General features: G+C 43.5%; 1 protein-coding gene across 4 annotated transcripts in view; it reads left to right on the forward strand.

The window, feature by feature from the left end:
• Positions 1 to 15304, forward strand: part of MYT1 (myelin transcription factor 1) — an 81372-nt gene that overhangs the window by 35601 nt on the left and 30467 nt on the right. For all 4 annotated transcript variants that reach the window (XM_063959214.1, XM_063959216.1, XM_063959217.1 and 1 more), the window contains exons 4-10: positions 1179 to 1212; positions 3732 to 3794; positions 3925 to 4181; positions 4675 to 5505; positions 13115 to 13249; positions 14128 to 14218; positions 14379 to 14486. In XM_063959214.1, the coding sequence (XP_063815284.1) occupies positions 1179 to 1212; positions 3732 to 3794; positions 3925 to 4181; positions 4675 to 5505; positions 13115 to 13249; positions 14128 to 14218; positions 14379 to 14486 (1519 nt within the window). The remainder of the gene's footprint in view (positions 1 to 1178; positions 1213 to 3731; positions 3795 to 3924; positions 4182 to 4674; positions 5506 to 13114; positions 13250 to 14127; positions 14219 to 14378; positions 14487 to 15304) is intronic.

The following is a 15304-nucleotide window of genomic DNA, read 5'->3' on the forward strand; positions in this document are numbered from 1 at the left end:
GGATGCCAGGAGGTCTCTGGGGGCGGCCTCTGAAAGCCCCACTAGTATGAGATCCAGGGACACACATGCTGGTTCTGTGAAAAGAACATAGAACATAGATCTGCCTGAATCTTAACAATACTCCCAGGGAGGTGGGATGACAAACACTTTGTTCTCTGAATACTAGGCATCACTTCACAAGAGACAAGGAAACTTACGGGTTATTTTACTGCCTGCTAGGAAATCTGCAAACCCATTTCTATCTCTGACTTCTGAAGCAGTTACCATATATGTTATTACAGAGTTCCTATGGACAATGAGGCAGCCATTTTGTGTATTAAACATATGCTCAATTTATTAATTCACCAGAAATAAATGTTTTCTGCCTCAGTGATGTTGCAGTTTTTTCCAACCTTGGTCTTCAGGGCCCACTGACAGTCCAGGTTTTAAAGATATCCTTGCTTGAGTACAGATGGTTCAATTAAAATAGCTGAGTTACTAAATAACCTGTGCTCAAGTATGGCTATCTTTAAAACCTGGAATGTTAGTGTGCCTTGAGGACCGAGGTTGGAAACACTAATGAATTGATACTCCTAGAAATATTGACTCAAAATGGCTGCTTCAACTGTGAGTAGGAAATATAGGCACAATTTGGATGAACAGTATCTACAGAACAGTACATTATCAGTGTTACATTACTTTTTGTTAGAATTACAGATATATAGGGTGGTATTCAATTAACAGTGGTAATTTACCATGGCTAATTTACCCACCCGGACTATCCTATTAACCCCGATACCTCAGGCAGGCAAAACAAAATCTGCGATAGGCATGTTATTTTCACGATTGCGGGCCTAATTGAATACCTCCATAGTGGTGGTTATGGAACACCCCAAAAGTACAAAAGTAAGACAAATTCTCAAATGTAAAAAGTAATCTATGTACTGCTTGTATATTACTATATTACTTCCTATTGTCCTGTAAAATTTCACACAATCTCCTGCTTCTGATAGTCATTGCTCACTTCCTTTCAAAATTTAAATACATCCCTCCCCTTCTGAAGCTGACTTGAACAATACACTATCATTTTTATGTATAAACTTTATAGGCTTGACATTTCTTATAGAATCAATATGTTGGTATAGGTTACACAGTATAGTAGCTGCCCCGCTGATACCTATGCATTGGTGTCTCCCCAGGAATCCCAGTTGAACTAATTGGACAGGAAGTGAGGTAAGACATGAACTCTCACAAGCGAATCAATGTGACTGCTTCTAAATGTGGTGTGTGACTTCATTTCACCATCTTAAAGGGCCTTACACACTACCCGATCCCTGCCGCCGCCGATATTGGTGGTGGCGGGGACCCGACGAGGGTCGGCATCGGCAAGTACATACACATTTGTCGATGCGGCCGGGATAGGCAGCGACTGCAGGGGGAACGACGGCCATGCAGCTTGGCTGTCGTTAACGAGGACCTCCCTCGTCCGTACATGTTCAGTCGAGGGAGGGGGTCGTTCACGATGCACAGGAGTGTGCATCGTGAACGACATTTAAGGACAATTTCGTCCATATTAGCATGCAGGGCTATAGGGCCGGGTGACGTCAGGGAATGAAGAAACTTCACTGCCCCGTCACCACTTCCCCACCACTGGGTCGCCCATCGGCCGTCGGGCACCTCAGCCAATGTGTAGGGCCCTTAGTGTACACACTGGACGAGATTGTGAAAGAGCAAGATCTTTCAAAATCTTGTATAGTGTGTATGGGGCTAAAGCCTTGCATTTGCAATTTTGTAGTAGATTTCATAAATGCTATTTAAAAATGTATGCAGTATCTTTCTTTTTAGTATTTTGTTCCCAAATTGTTATTTTTTACGACATTTTTGCTAATATGGTGTTTTTAGTATACGGCCTATTGATTAATATGACCTAGTCATATCACAGCACACACAGGTTTTGTTTTCATAAATACTGGTTAGCTAGTAATTGGCTTCCTCCACTGAAGACCAATTCCCAAACACAGAATGTGTAGTGTGAAATTAGCATTGTACCCTCTCTGCATCTTCATTTGCATCATTGCACTTATATTCATATTGGAGCACATAGTCATATGAAGGAATGTGGTTCAGTTTCCAAATCAGTAAAAGTTTTTACTGCCAGAGGGGGGAGTTGAATTAACGGAAGGTATTCTTAGTAGAGTACAGAGTAGGTGCATCGTCTCGCTACATGGAGTAGCACAGACACAGGTTTCCTTATGTGCAGCAAGATTTTAAAGGGGAGGAGAGGATCCATTTGAAGGGGACCCATGGCCATTTTCATTTCTCAAAAGGAAATTGGTTTTGCACCAGTCTCATCATGGACTTTCCTGGGATCCATTTTTGTGTCTTTCATTGGTAAATATTGTGTTGGTTAAAGAATGTATTTCCATGTGCTCTCCAAGCAATGTAATATTCAATTGCCACATGTAATAAATGTAGTCTTGATGTCCATTCACTCATTATTACTACAATTTTATTAATAAATAAGGCTATCTCAGACAGTAATTTACAACAGTAAAATTGTATTTAATGAAATGTGTGCAAAGAAAGTTCTAAGAGGGTTTACTGTGACATTAATACCCCTTTCAGCTTAGGGCCGGGAATTTGCTGGGTTTAAAAGTTGGAAAATCCGTGGGTCTCAGCCCCGACCCTGGTAAAGTGCAGGGTACTGTAGTTTGCTTTCTTACCTACCATAATCCCGAGTTGAGGCACGTTCACACTCAAAGAGCCAGGATTTAGATGCTAATGTGTAAAGGGTATTACAGTGTTGTAAAGTGCGCCTCTGGAGATTTTGAATTTTCCTCACACACCTAGGTGTGTACTTTAAGTTGTAGAGGCGTCATCCATGTGTAGAATGTAGGCTTGCATCTATAAGCGCTCTTGGTCCAGTCTCAACAGTGCAAATCCAAAGCATTTTGTGGTGTAAATCTGCTGCTCTTCATAAATGACGTCCACAAGGTGTAGGCGGCATACTGCACTTAAACTTAAATAAATATTAATAATAGACTTTCTTTAAATATAGTGCCCCTGCTTATAAAACACATTGCCGTAGCCATGACAAGCAATTGCTCGCTCCTAAAGTACTTGCTGCTGTACTGGCTATTTATATTTACCTTTATGTCTGTAGTTAACCAAAAAAGATGTTCCCTGCAGCTCTTCTTTAAGGGTTTGTTATTAAATATAAAACAGGCCACGACTGTGCAAATCAAAAAGAATAAGGGCAACATAAATGTCACTGTGCAGTTCAATGTAAATTATTTTTATGCGCAGTCTGGTTTTCCAGTAAAACACAAACACAGTATTTGTAACAGAGGCAGATGTTAAAAACACAATAATCTTCATGGGCCTTGTTCCTCTAACCTCACTCTTATCCTTTGCATCTGATGTCAGATAGCATTCACTAATTGTCTCCTTTTGTAGTCGCAGAGTTAATGTAGACACGGAAGGTGTCTTTACACTGCAGCCATGCACATACAAATCTTTAATTAAGCGTAGCTGTACAACTATAATGAAGCACTCAATTAATTAAGGGAGGTGAAGTATTTCATTAATTTTGAAGCACACGAAGGCCAGGTCATACGGTTCATCAGAATGAGATACAGAGTAAGCAGCAAGAGAGAGAGAGAGAGAGAGAGAGAGAGAGAGAGAGAGAGAGAGAGAGATGGGAAGGGCTGCTTCACTAACATCTCTTCTATCTTATTCTTTACTCTCTGAAGCTGTCCCACCCCAGGCTGTATTGGCTCAGGACACATCAGTGGAAAGTATGCAAGACATAGAAGGTAATTCATTGAATCCATGAAAACATATAGGCTTTTGTTTGAATAGACTAGTCTTACCATAAAACCTTACTTAAATAGGTTGGAAAATATAAGTTATTTCACTAGGATTTTTCCTGTCGGCATCCCGCAGTTTACAAAGCTGTCCCTTGGCCCGAAAACGCAAGTTGCACGATACAGAGTCTGAGCTCCTCTCATCGAAGAGGAAGTCACACCCTCTCAAGCTTGCCCTGGATGAGGGATACAACATAGACAGTGATGGCAGTGAGGAGACAGAGGCAAAAGATGAGGAGTCTGGCACTGAAGATTCTGAAGGAACATTGGTGGAGACAGAAGAGGAATCTGAGAGCACCGAACCCAAAGAGTCTCCCAGTCCAGACCCCAGAGAAGGTGCTTCTCTATCTTTTACCTACTACAATTCATTTATTACTAATATGTGGGAGAGATCATTTGGATTTATATACAATAGGGCAGTTGGAGTGTTCTTTAATGGATATAAGAAACACACCATCGTTGGGGAAGACTTTTACATATTACAGGTGAGGTACAGGTAGCAAACAACAAACCTAGATATGAGGAACTTCATATAAAACCAAATTGTTATATAAATGCTTGATTAACATATTCTCCCTTATAAGTGAATGTAGAAGACTACTAGCAAACATTCATTGGAAGTATAATCTGGATTTCCCATAAATAGGATCACAGTAGCCTGCTGGGTATTCACTAACTAGTGCCCTTATCATTAGTCTGTGACACAGCTAATCAGGGTTTTGCTCCAGATGTGCTTTCAAGCAACATAATAACAAGATGTGTGTATTTCACAATGTAATTGCAGGCAGGATAAATATAACCTATTTCTTTCTTTGTTTTGTTTTTTTAGCTGCATCTGAAAGCTCTGTTAAAGCAGCGTATGAAGGACCGTCGCCTAACACCAACACATCCACAAAAGCCACTTATAGCAGTTATCAGGAAATCATTGCCAATTCTCTTTTAAACTTGGGCCAAATAGCAAAAGAAACTTTGGTATCAGAAGGGCATTTGCCAGAAAGTGAACTGGAGAGCCCTAAGCCGAGTTCTGGCGTGGTGCAGGTAGTCCAGCAGGTGGTTGAGGAAACAGCAGTGGAAGAGGTATGTGACAAAGAGATCATCATACAGACGGAAGATGCTGAAGAAGTCATCGAAGTGACCAGTGAGCCGAGCAGCGAGTCATGTCTTGAGCCCAGAGATGATGTGATGTGCGAGGAGGCTTGCAAGAAGGACATGGATGATGAAGATGATGAGGAAGAGGATGATGATGAGGTTGATGAGGATGATGATGATGATGATCTTGAAGATGATGAAGAAGAAGAAGAACACACCTCTGAAATGATGAGCCAAGATATGCCCCATGTTTCTCAGGACCCCTCTAAAATCCACTGTGAAGGGCCATTTAGCCCAAAACCTGAATTTTCAGTCATTGTAGAGGTCAGGTCAGATGATGATAAAGACGATGACAGTCATTCTCAAAAATCAGCTGTAACAGATGAGTCTGAGATGTATGACATGATGACTCGAGGGAACCTGGGGCTTTTAGAACAAGCGATAGCTCTGAAAGCTGAACAAGTCAAAGTTGTTCGGGAGCCAAGTAGAACGACCACCGAAAATATAAAGAATTTCCAAACCGATGAAAAGCAAAATCGATCAATAGACACCATGAGAAAAAGCTTTTACGGTAAACCTGTTAATTCATTACTTTCAACCAGTTGTAGATCATACATGCCTGGATAATGCATCCTAAACATACATTAGGAGCGAGTGTCATTACTGAGGCATATGTCTTCAGTGATATCTCTAGTTCCTAGTGCCTTCAGTAACTGCATACTCTTTAATTGTGGCTAAACCTACAAAATGACTGCCTCCATAGTAATCACTTTAGGCTGCACTTTAATGTTTTACCTAAATCTTAAGCGTCCATAAATCAAGAAATGGAGTTAAATTGCCATTAGCTTTGTTTTGAGAAAGCAAAATTTGATTCTACTAATTTTGAGATTTAATTAAAATCAAACACATTCACAATCACATCCAACACTGCAAAAAGCTGTCTAGAAAAGCGTGTTACTTATCTGTAGATGTTAACATGTTTTAGAAAAAAGACTGTACGTAATGTATTTCTGCAGATTGAAGTTCATTATGCTGTTGCCAAGGGTGATAAGCAAAATTTTCTGCTTCATAAGCGATTTACAAGTCTTTGCTTTTTTTCCTTCACTTCCTCTTGCTTATCCATTTGAGAGCTTTAAGAATATGACTCTCCCAGCAGTGCTGCGAAAAATGTAAAATAATATCTGTGTGGCTGTCTGCTAGTTTACCGGAAACAGATTAGCCAACGTGAAAGGGAAAACGATCTTGGCCATTGATTTCCTGTGTCATTTTTAGCTTCGACATGACATTTTTCTGTATCTCAGTTTAGCGGCTTCAGCACTTAAAGCACCTTGTTACTGTGTAATATTTCTAGAAAGGGATGAATACAAGTTTTATTAAAAATCTGAAAAGATGTTGTCAGCATATTCTCTGCCTCTGAAAAAAAGGCAATCTTAAAGAACTTTAAAGTGGTCCTCTTGCCTGCAAATAGTGAATATTATAATCTTGAGGCCTGTACCAGCCACTTCTCACTATGGACCTCAGGGCATTATTCAGGGTGGATCGCACCTGCGATGCGATTGCATTTTCCAGAATATACGTCCAGAATGCATGCAAAGTTCTGCGCATGTGCAGCCCGGGAGATGAGATTGCATTGCAGTGATGTGAAAGTCTCTGCCGTTTGACAGGCCGAGGCGTTAGTGGGGTGGTGACATAGTATTGTGGGGACATGGTGACGAAAACGCGGGCGGGTCCAGGCCGATTTCAAGGCAGTAGCATGACGTCTCACGTGGCCGCTGCGATGGAGGAGATGTGCCTGCCTTCGCAGCCAGACTAAGCAGGCAGGGGTCGACCCTAATTGCTGCAACCACGATCTAATTACAATGCGATCGCAATTAGATTGTGATCACAGTGCTGGGCTGCACTCAGCATGCTGTGCGGCCTTGCCCTGTGCTGGTCCTTATTCAGCTTCAGTTGCAGTTTTGCTATTTTTTGTTGCCACGCCCCTACAACACCGCATCGCGGGCAAGCAAACGCCTCTGCCTGTCAGTCAGGCGTTCACATCACTGCAATGTGATCACACCTCCCAGGCCGGGTTTGCACAGAATGGGCTCTGCGTACTAGCCCTATATTCGGGAAAATGCGTTTGCATTGCAGATGCGGTCCAACCTGAATAAGGCCCTATGCACTGAGCCATGAGGTACCAAGTACTTTTTGCATCAGTGACTAGTGAATTGGCTGGCTGAATATTTGTAGTGAATTGATCATCTGCATTCATGAATATTAATTGTCTGACTCCACTTTGATGCCTTAGTGATGTCACTAGTTCCCAGTGAATTCATAGGCTGCTATGTCCAGGATGGTGGGTTGAGCCCACAAAATGGCTGCTTCCACATTGAGTGGATGTCAAGTCCACTTTAATGACTGTCTGTTATTATTACCCAGTTTTGTTTTATCACTGTTGTTTCCAATTGTAAAGTGTAATGTAAGTTGCTGTGCTATATACATTGGCGTTTCTATAATGTGTGCAAAGGAAGCCCACACCGCACACATTGCACCCACAATCCATACCTTTCCTGAGTCCCACATCGGGAGCTGCAGTCGCGGAAAAAATCACAGCCAAAGTTGCTGCCGCACATGCGCAGTAGTGAAATTAGTTTCCAGAACATACTGTAGTAGGCACCATATTTCCGGAAGACCTGCGCATGCGCAGTAGACTTCAGCACAATGCCGGAGCCTACTGTGTCAGGGAGAGGAGGAGGCCCACCCAGATCCTTCACACAGGCCCCCTCCTCTGTTAAAATGCCCCTGGCTATATAAGAAACTGTTTATAAATATAATAAGAAAATGTCATGAGATATTTAAACTGTACATCATCTGCTTTTAGTTGTTAGATACTGGGACATGTTGTAGCTAAGTTAGTGCATCTACACAAATTACACATGATACTGTATCCATGCACTACAATCCCCATCATATAATAACTGATGGATTTGATAATTTGAACTTTTCTCCATTTCAAATATTCGGTTTCTGTAAGTATGAACTTCTGAGATCAAAATAAAAAAAAGGAATTATTATGTAGTTGGATATTAATTAACAAATTTTACAATATTTATCTTGTCAAAAATTCACAAAACAAATCTTAAAAATCCGAGTTTGTTCCTGGAATTTATAGACTTTTGGCAACTGCAGATTTGCATGTCTGTGACTTGTCCTGCAGATAGCATCCATCTTATGGTGGGTACACACTGATAGATATATTTGCCGATCAATTGATCGGCATATATATCTATGGACGGATCGGGCAGTGTGCTGTGCATACACACTGCCCGATCTGTCGGGGACTGATGTCATGAACTGGGCGGGCGTGTACACACGAGCGCCCAGTTCAGCTGTCAGCCACCGCTGGCTGCCGCAGCATGTGTACGGGCGGTCGGCCGACCGCACGTACACACACAGTGATGCGCCAATATATCGGTAGCTTTATTGGTCGTCGGCTGTGCTGCGGGGCTGACGCGATATGTCCGTAAACGACGGAGTTCACGGACCTTTAGAGAGGAATTCCAGAGTGTATGTCTGCCATTCTCGTGCAATTATATCACTTATATGGAAAACTTTAGAACTAAAAACATTGTAATCTTTTCATTGATTTTGACAGATCTCTTACTAAACCTCGTGCATGTCCTGCTGTGCATTCTGTAAACAGCACAATATTTTAGGTTACTCTAGCCAACGTTATTTTTTTAATTTGGTTGTTATGAGTTATTGCATAGTTTCACTGTGTTAGTCGATTGCTAGCCTGATGGCTGCACAACTGATTCACGTATACAACTGAGTCAGTAATCGTATTGTATTGACTAGAGCACCTTACATTGGGGGTCATTCCGAGTTGTTCGCTCGTTATTTTTTTGTCGCAACGGAGCGAATAGTCGCTAATGCGCATGCGCAATGTCCGCAGTGCGACTGCGCCAAGTAAATATGCTATGCAGTTAGGAATTTTACTCACGGCATTACGAGGTTTTTTTTCTTCGTTCTGGTGATCGTAATGTGATTGACAGGAAGTGGGTGTTTCTGGCGGAAACAGGCCGTTTTATGGGAGTGTGCGAAAAAACGCCACCGTTTTTGGGAAAAACGCGGGAGTGGCTGGAGAAACGGGGGAGTGTCTGGGCGAACGCTGGGTGTGTTTGTGACGTCAAACCAGGAACGACAAGCACTGAACTGATCGCAGATGCCGAGTAAGTCTGGAGCTACTCAGAAACTGCTAAGAAGTGTCTATTCGCAATTCTGCTAATCTTTCGTTCGCAATTTTAATATGCTAAGATTCACTCCCAGTAGGCGGCGGCTTAGCGTGTGCAAAGCTGCTAAAAGTAGCTTGCGAGCGAACAACTCGGAATGACCCCCATTGTCCCTTCTCACGGTCACCTTACCGATGCTATGTAGGGCATGACCTTTACCATATGCAAATTGAAATACAGGAAGGTTAAAGATGTGACACTAGAAAAACCAATGTTACCTGGGAACTGTAAAATCCTTTTTTATTTTAAAAGTTCAATATCTAAATATGGTACATTCACACTAATAAATACTCTGGGTACATTGCAAATGTAACAATAATACATAGAAGAAATACACTAACAGTACAGTAGTTGTACTGAAGTGCATGACACAAAGGAGGAGATTTAGCAAACTGGAGAGAGATAAAGTGGAGATAAATAAAGTAACAACCATCGGTGGCTACTGGCCCTGGGCTGCAGTGCTGACCAAAAACTACAGGGGGCGAGCCGGCCAGCACATATACACATGCATGTAAGGTTGTATGTAATATATGTGCTGGCTGTCTTACCCGGGAATCAGCAGCCGCAGCACGCAAGGGACACATGCCCACAATGTTCAGCCTATCTTCAATAAGCCGGGCTTATTAATGATATACAGGCTGAGCTCTGTGTGCCTGTGTCTTGTGCATGCTGAGACTGCTAATCCCCAGGAAAGGCAGCCAGCACATATATTACATACAACTGTACATGTATGTCTATATGTGCTGGCCAATCCCCCACGTTCAGCCCAGGAGCAGCAGCCGTCGCTGGTACAAACCAGTCAGCTTCTAACTGGCATTTTACAAACACAGCCTGCAAATGACAATTAAGAGCTGATTGGTTAGTACTTTATCTCTCCACTTTCTCCAAGTGTTGATACATCTCCCCATTATTTGTGTCAGAAAATGTCTGCTTCACCAGCTGGAATATTTTGTCATACAGATCTGCTTCTTTACAAATAAAGTCAGTGGGGTATATTTACTAAGGTCCCGATTTTGACCGAGATGCCGTTTTTTCTTCAAAGTGTCATCTCGGTAATTTACTAAGCAAAAATCACGGCAGTGATGAGGGCATTCGTAATATTTTGGAAGTCCTTGGAAAAAATCACGAATCAATACACCATCGGTCAAATACGCCTGCAATTTGGTAGAAATCAGTCATTTACTAAAAAGTGCAATACACAAACACTGCCGACAATAGCCAAACACTGCCGTGCTAAAATACAAATCGTGAAAAAGTGCTAAAAAAAAACAGACCTGCTTTTTTATCCCGTGTTTGTATAGGCATGCACGGATCCATGAGATCCGTGCATGTTTATCAGTGGGAAGGGGTGGGAAATGTTATAATTTTTCAAAAAAAAAAATGCGTGCGGTCCCCCCTCCTAAACCAAACCAGCCTCGGGCTCTTTGAGCCGGCCCTGGTTGCAAAAATATGGGGAAAAAATTGACAGGGGTTCCCCCATATTTAAGCAACCAGCACCGGGCTCTGCGCCTGGTCCTGGTTCCAAAAATACGGGGGACAAAAAGCGTAGGGGTCCCCCATATTTTTGAAACCAGCACCGGGCTCCACTAGCTGGACAGAAAATCCCACAGCCGGGGATCACTTTTATACAGTGCCTTGCGGCCGTGGCATCAAATATCCAACTAGTCACCCCTGGCCGGGGTACCCTGGGGGAGTGGGGACCCCTTCAATCAAGGGGTCCCCCCCCCAGCGACCCAAGGGCCAGGGGCGAAGCCCGAGGCTGTCCCCCCCATCCAATGGGCTGCGGATGGGGGGCTGATAGCCTTTGTGAAAAGTGTTTGATATTGTTTTTAGTAGCAGTACTACAAGGCCCAGCAAGCCTCCCCCGCAAGCTGGTGCTTGGAGAACCACAAGTACCAGCATGCGGCGGAAAAACGGGCCCGCTGGTACCTGTAGTACTACTACTAAAAAAATACCCCAATAAAGACATCACACACACACCTTGAAAGTATAACTTTAATACATACATGCACACCAACATACATACATACTTACCTATGTTCCCACGCAGGTCGGTCCTCTTCTCCAGTAGAATCCATGGTGTACCTGTAGAAAAAATTATACTCACATAATCCATGGTTGAAGGCTCCTCTGCTTGTAATCCTTTTGTAATCCACGTACTTGAAAAAATAAAAAAAACGGACACCCGACCACGAACTGAAAGGGGACCCATGTTTTCACATGGGACCCCTTTCCCCGAATGCCAGAAACCCACTCTGACTGATGTCTAAGTGGGTTTCTTCAGCCAATCAGGGAGCGCCACGTTGTGGCACCCTCCTGATCGGCTGTGTGCTCCTGTACTGTCTGACAGGCGGCACACGGCAGTGTTACAATGTAGCGCCTATGCGCTCCATTGTAACCAATGGTAGGAACTTTGTGGTCAGCGGTGAGGTCACTCTCGGTCAACCGCTGAGCAAAAAGTTCCCACCATTGGTTACAATGGAGCGCATAGGCGCTACATTGTAACACTGCCGTGTGCCGCCTGTCAGACAGTACAGGAGCACACAGCCGATCAGGAGGGTGCCACAACATGGCGCTCCCTGATTGGCTGAAGAAACCCACTTAGACATCAGTCAGAGTGGGTTTCTGGCATTCGGGGAAAGGGGTCCCATGTGAAAACATGGGTCCCCTTTCAGTTCGTGGTCGGGTGTCCGTTTTTTTATTTTTTCAAGTACGTGGATTACAAAAGGATTACAAGCAGAGGAGCCTTCAACCATGGATTATGTGAGTATAATTTTTTCTACAGGTACACCATGGATTCTACTGGAGAAGAGGACCGACCTGCGTGGGAACATAGGTAAGTATGTATGTATGTTGGTGTGCATGTATGTATTAAAGTTATACTTTCAAGGTGTGTGTGTGATGTCTTTATTGGGGTATTTTTTTAGTAGTAGTACTACAGGTACCAGCGGGCCCATTTTTCTGCCGCATGCTGGTACTTGTGGTTCTCCAAGTACCAGCTTGCGGGGGAGGCTTGCTGGGCCTTGTAGTACTGCTACTAAAAACAATATCATTCACTTTGAACAAAGGCTATCAGCCCCCCATCCGCAGCCCATTGAATGGGGGGGACAGCCTCGGGCTTCACCCCTGGCCCTTGGGTGGCTGGGGGGGGACCCCTTGATTGAAGGGGTCCCCACTCCCCCAGGGTACCCCGGCCAGGGGTGACTAGTTGGATATTTGATGCCACGGCCGCAAGGCACTGTATAAAAGTGACCCCCGGCTGTGGCATTATCTGTCCAGCTAGTGGAGCCCGGTGCTGGTTTCAAAAATACGGGGGTCCCCTACGCTTTTTGTCCCCCGTATTTTTGGAACCAGGACCAGGCGCAGAGCCCAATGCTGGTTGTTTAAATATGGGGGAACCCCTGTCCATTTTTTCCCCATATTTCTGCAACCAGGATCGGCTCAAAGAGCCCGAGGCTGGTTTGCCTTAGAAGGGGGGAACCCACGCAATTTTTTTTTTACATTTAAACATTTTTATTTTTTTTTACAAGGTGCACAATGAAGCCCAGCACGGATCTCTCAGATCCGGCCGAGATTCATTGTATTAAAGTCGGCAGTGTTTTACAAGTCACTCACGTAAAACACTGCCAAAAAAAAGAATGACATCGACATCGGAAAACCCGAAAATGCAGAATACGGCAGCTTAGTAAATTAGTCGTAATCAATTCAAAAAGTAGCATATTTACACTTTCGATGTCATTCGTGATTGAACTTTGACCTCAAACGGGAAAATACGAATCTTAGTAAATTTACCCCAGTGTCTTCCATCTATGTACCATATTAAAAAGAAGAAAAAAAACGTTTGACAGAAAGTTGGGTTGTTTTGTCTTGAAATTCTTTAACTGATTTTTATATTTTCGTTCTCAGATGCAGCAAGACCTGAAAAACGAGAAATCAAATGCCCCACGCCAGGCTGCGATGGTACAGGACATGTTACAGGCCTATATCCCCATCACAGAAGCCTCTCAGGATGTCCCCACAAGGACAGAATACCGCCAGAGAGTAAGCTCTTAGTTTTACACCATTTTTCTGCTTACATATAAGTTGCATTTCATTAATATATGAGGCAGTCATTTCGTGGACTGCAGCATTTCATGAGAATGCAGCCAGTGAGTTCATTAGGCACCAGTAACTTTACCAGAGCATGGAGTACTTTGTACAATCTAGTCTACCTTGTGCACCAACAACACTCCAATGAAAGTAGTGGTTAACGCTACCTTAGAGCTGGCATTTGAATCAAGGCCTTGTGCATCGTGAGAAAGTCTTGCACCATCTTTCAAAGTAGAGATTGCGCTGAAGCTATTGCCACCTCTTATAGCTCATTTAAATATGCATGCATGACAAAATATTGCTTTTACAATCTTGGCTCTGAAAATAGCACACGAGTAAGACTACATTATGGGCATAATTCAAGGTTGATTGCAAAACAACATTTTCCTCTAATGGGCAAAACCATGTGCACTGCAGGTGGGGCAGATATAACATTTGCAGAGAGAGTTAGATTTGGGTGGGTTATTTTGTTTCTGTACAGGGTAAATACTGGCAGCTTTATTTTTACACTGCAATTTAGAGTTCAGTTTGAACACACCCCACCCAAATCTAATCTCTCTCTGCACATGTTACATCTGCCCCACCTGCACTGCACGTTTTGCAATCAACCTTAAATTAGGCCCTATATGCTGTTTGCTACGATCTGCTCCTGTGGGTCAACAGCTGCCTCTTTGGAAAAGATGTCGTCTTGCCTTGCAAAGTCTGGCACCAAAGCAGCCTGGCAGGGCATAATGGGAATTATATTTCCATAACAACTGGAGAGCCAAAGCTCATGTTTGGTAGAATAAAAACTGCTTTTGTTACATGTTGTCTGTGTTTTTCTTGCACAGTTTTGGCCATGCACGAGAATGTACTAAAGTGTCCGACCCCCGGTTGCACAGGACAGGGTCACGTGAACAGCAACCGGAACACACACAGAAGGTACCATCGATGGGAACTGAAGCCCATGAAAACATTTTATGACAGGAAATTCTCATACTTTTAGCAAGGGACTTATAAAAAATTACAGAGCTGTGCCTTTTATGGCAGATTATTATGGGCCATAGTTTTAATTCAAGTTTTGTGATTTTTATTTCTGTAGTTTATCCGGATGCCCCATTGCTGCAGCAGAAAAACTGGCCAGATCCCATGAGAAACAACAGCCCGGAGATCTCACCAAAAATAGTTCAAACTCAGACAGGATACTCAGGTAAGGGCAAATAGGCATTTTACATTCTTGGGCATGTTTATGAAAACTGGGGCAGTGGGCCTAATTCAGACCTGATCGCAGCAGCAAATTTGTAGCCAATGGTGGGAACTTTGCGGTCAGCGGTTGACCGAAAGTAACCTCACCGTTGACCGCAAAGTTCCCACCATTGGATACAATGGAGCGCATAGGCGCTACATTGTATCTGTGCCGTGTGCTGCCTGACAGACACTACAGGAGCACACAGCCAATCAGGAGAGTGCCACGACGTAGCGCTCCCTGATTGGCTGAAGGGACCCTCTTTGACAGGAGTCAGGGGGGTCCTGGCAGTCGGGGAAAGGGGTCCCATGTGTAAACATGGGACCCCTTTCAGTGCGTGGTCGGGTTTCCGTTTTATTTTTTTGCCAAGTACGTGGATTATACAAAGGAAAGAAGATACCCTGGATTATGTGAGCATAATTTTTTTCACAGGTACCCCTAGGATTCTACATGGAGAAGAGGACCGAGCCACGTGTGAACATAGGTAAGTATGTATGTATGGTGGTGTGCATGTATGTAATAAAATGTTACTTTCACGGTGTGTGTGTCCTGTTTTTTGGGGGGTATTTTTTTAGTAGTAGTACTACAGGTACCAGCGGGTCCGGTTTTCCACCGCATGCTGGTACTTGTGGTTCTCCAAGTACCAGCTTGCAGGGGAGGCTTGCTGGGACTTGTAGTACTGCTACTAAAAACAATATTCTCATTTTCACAAAAGGCTATCAGCCCCCCATCCGCCGCCCTTGGATGGGGGGGACAGCCTAGGGCTTCACCCCTGGCCCTTG

Source organism: Pseudophryne corroboree, chromosome 3 (genome assembly GCF_028390025.1).
Source record: "Pseudophryne corroboree isolate aPseCor3 chromosome 3, aPseCor3.hap2, whole genome shotgun sequence".
Lineage (NCBI taxonomy): Eukaryota > Metazoa > Chordata > Amphibia > Anura > Myobatrachidae > Pseudophryne > Pseudophryne corroboree.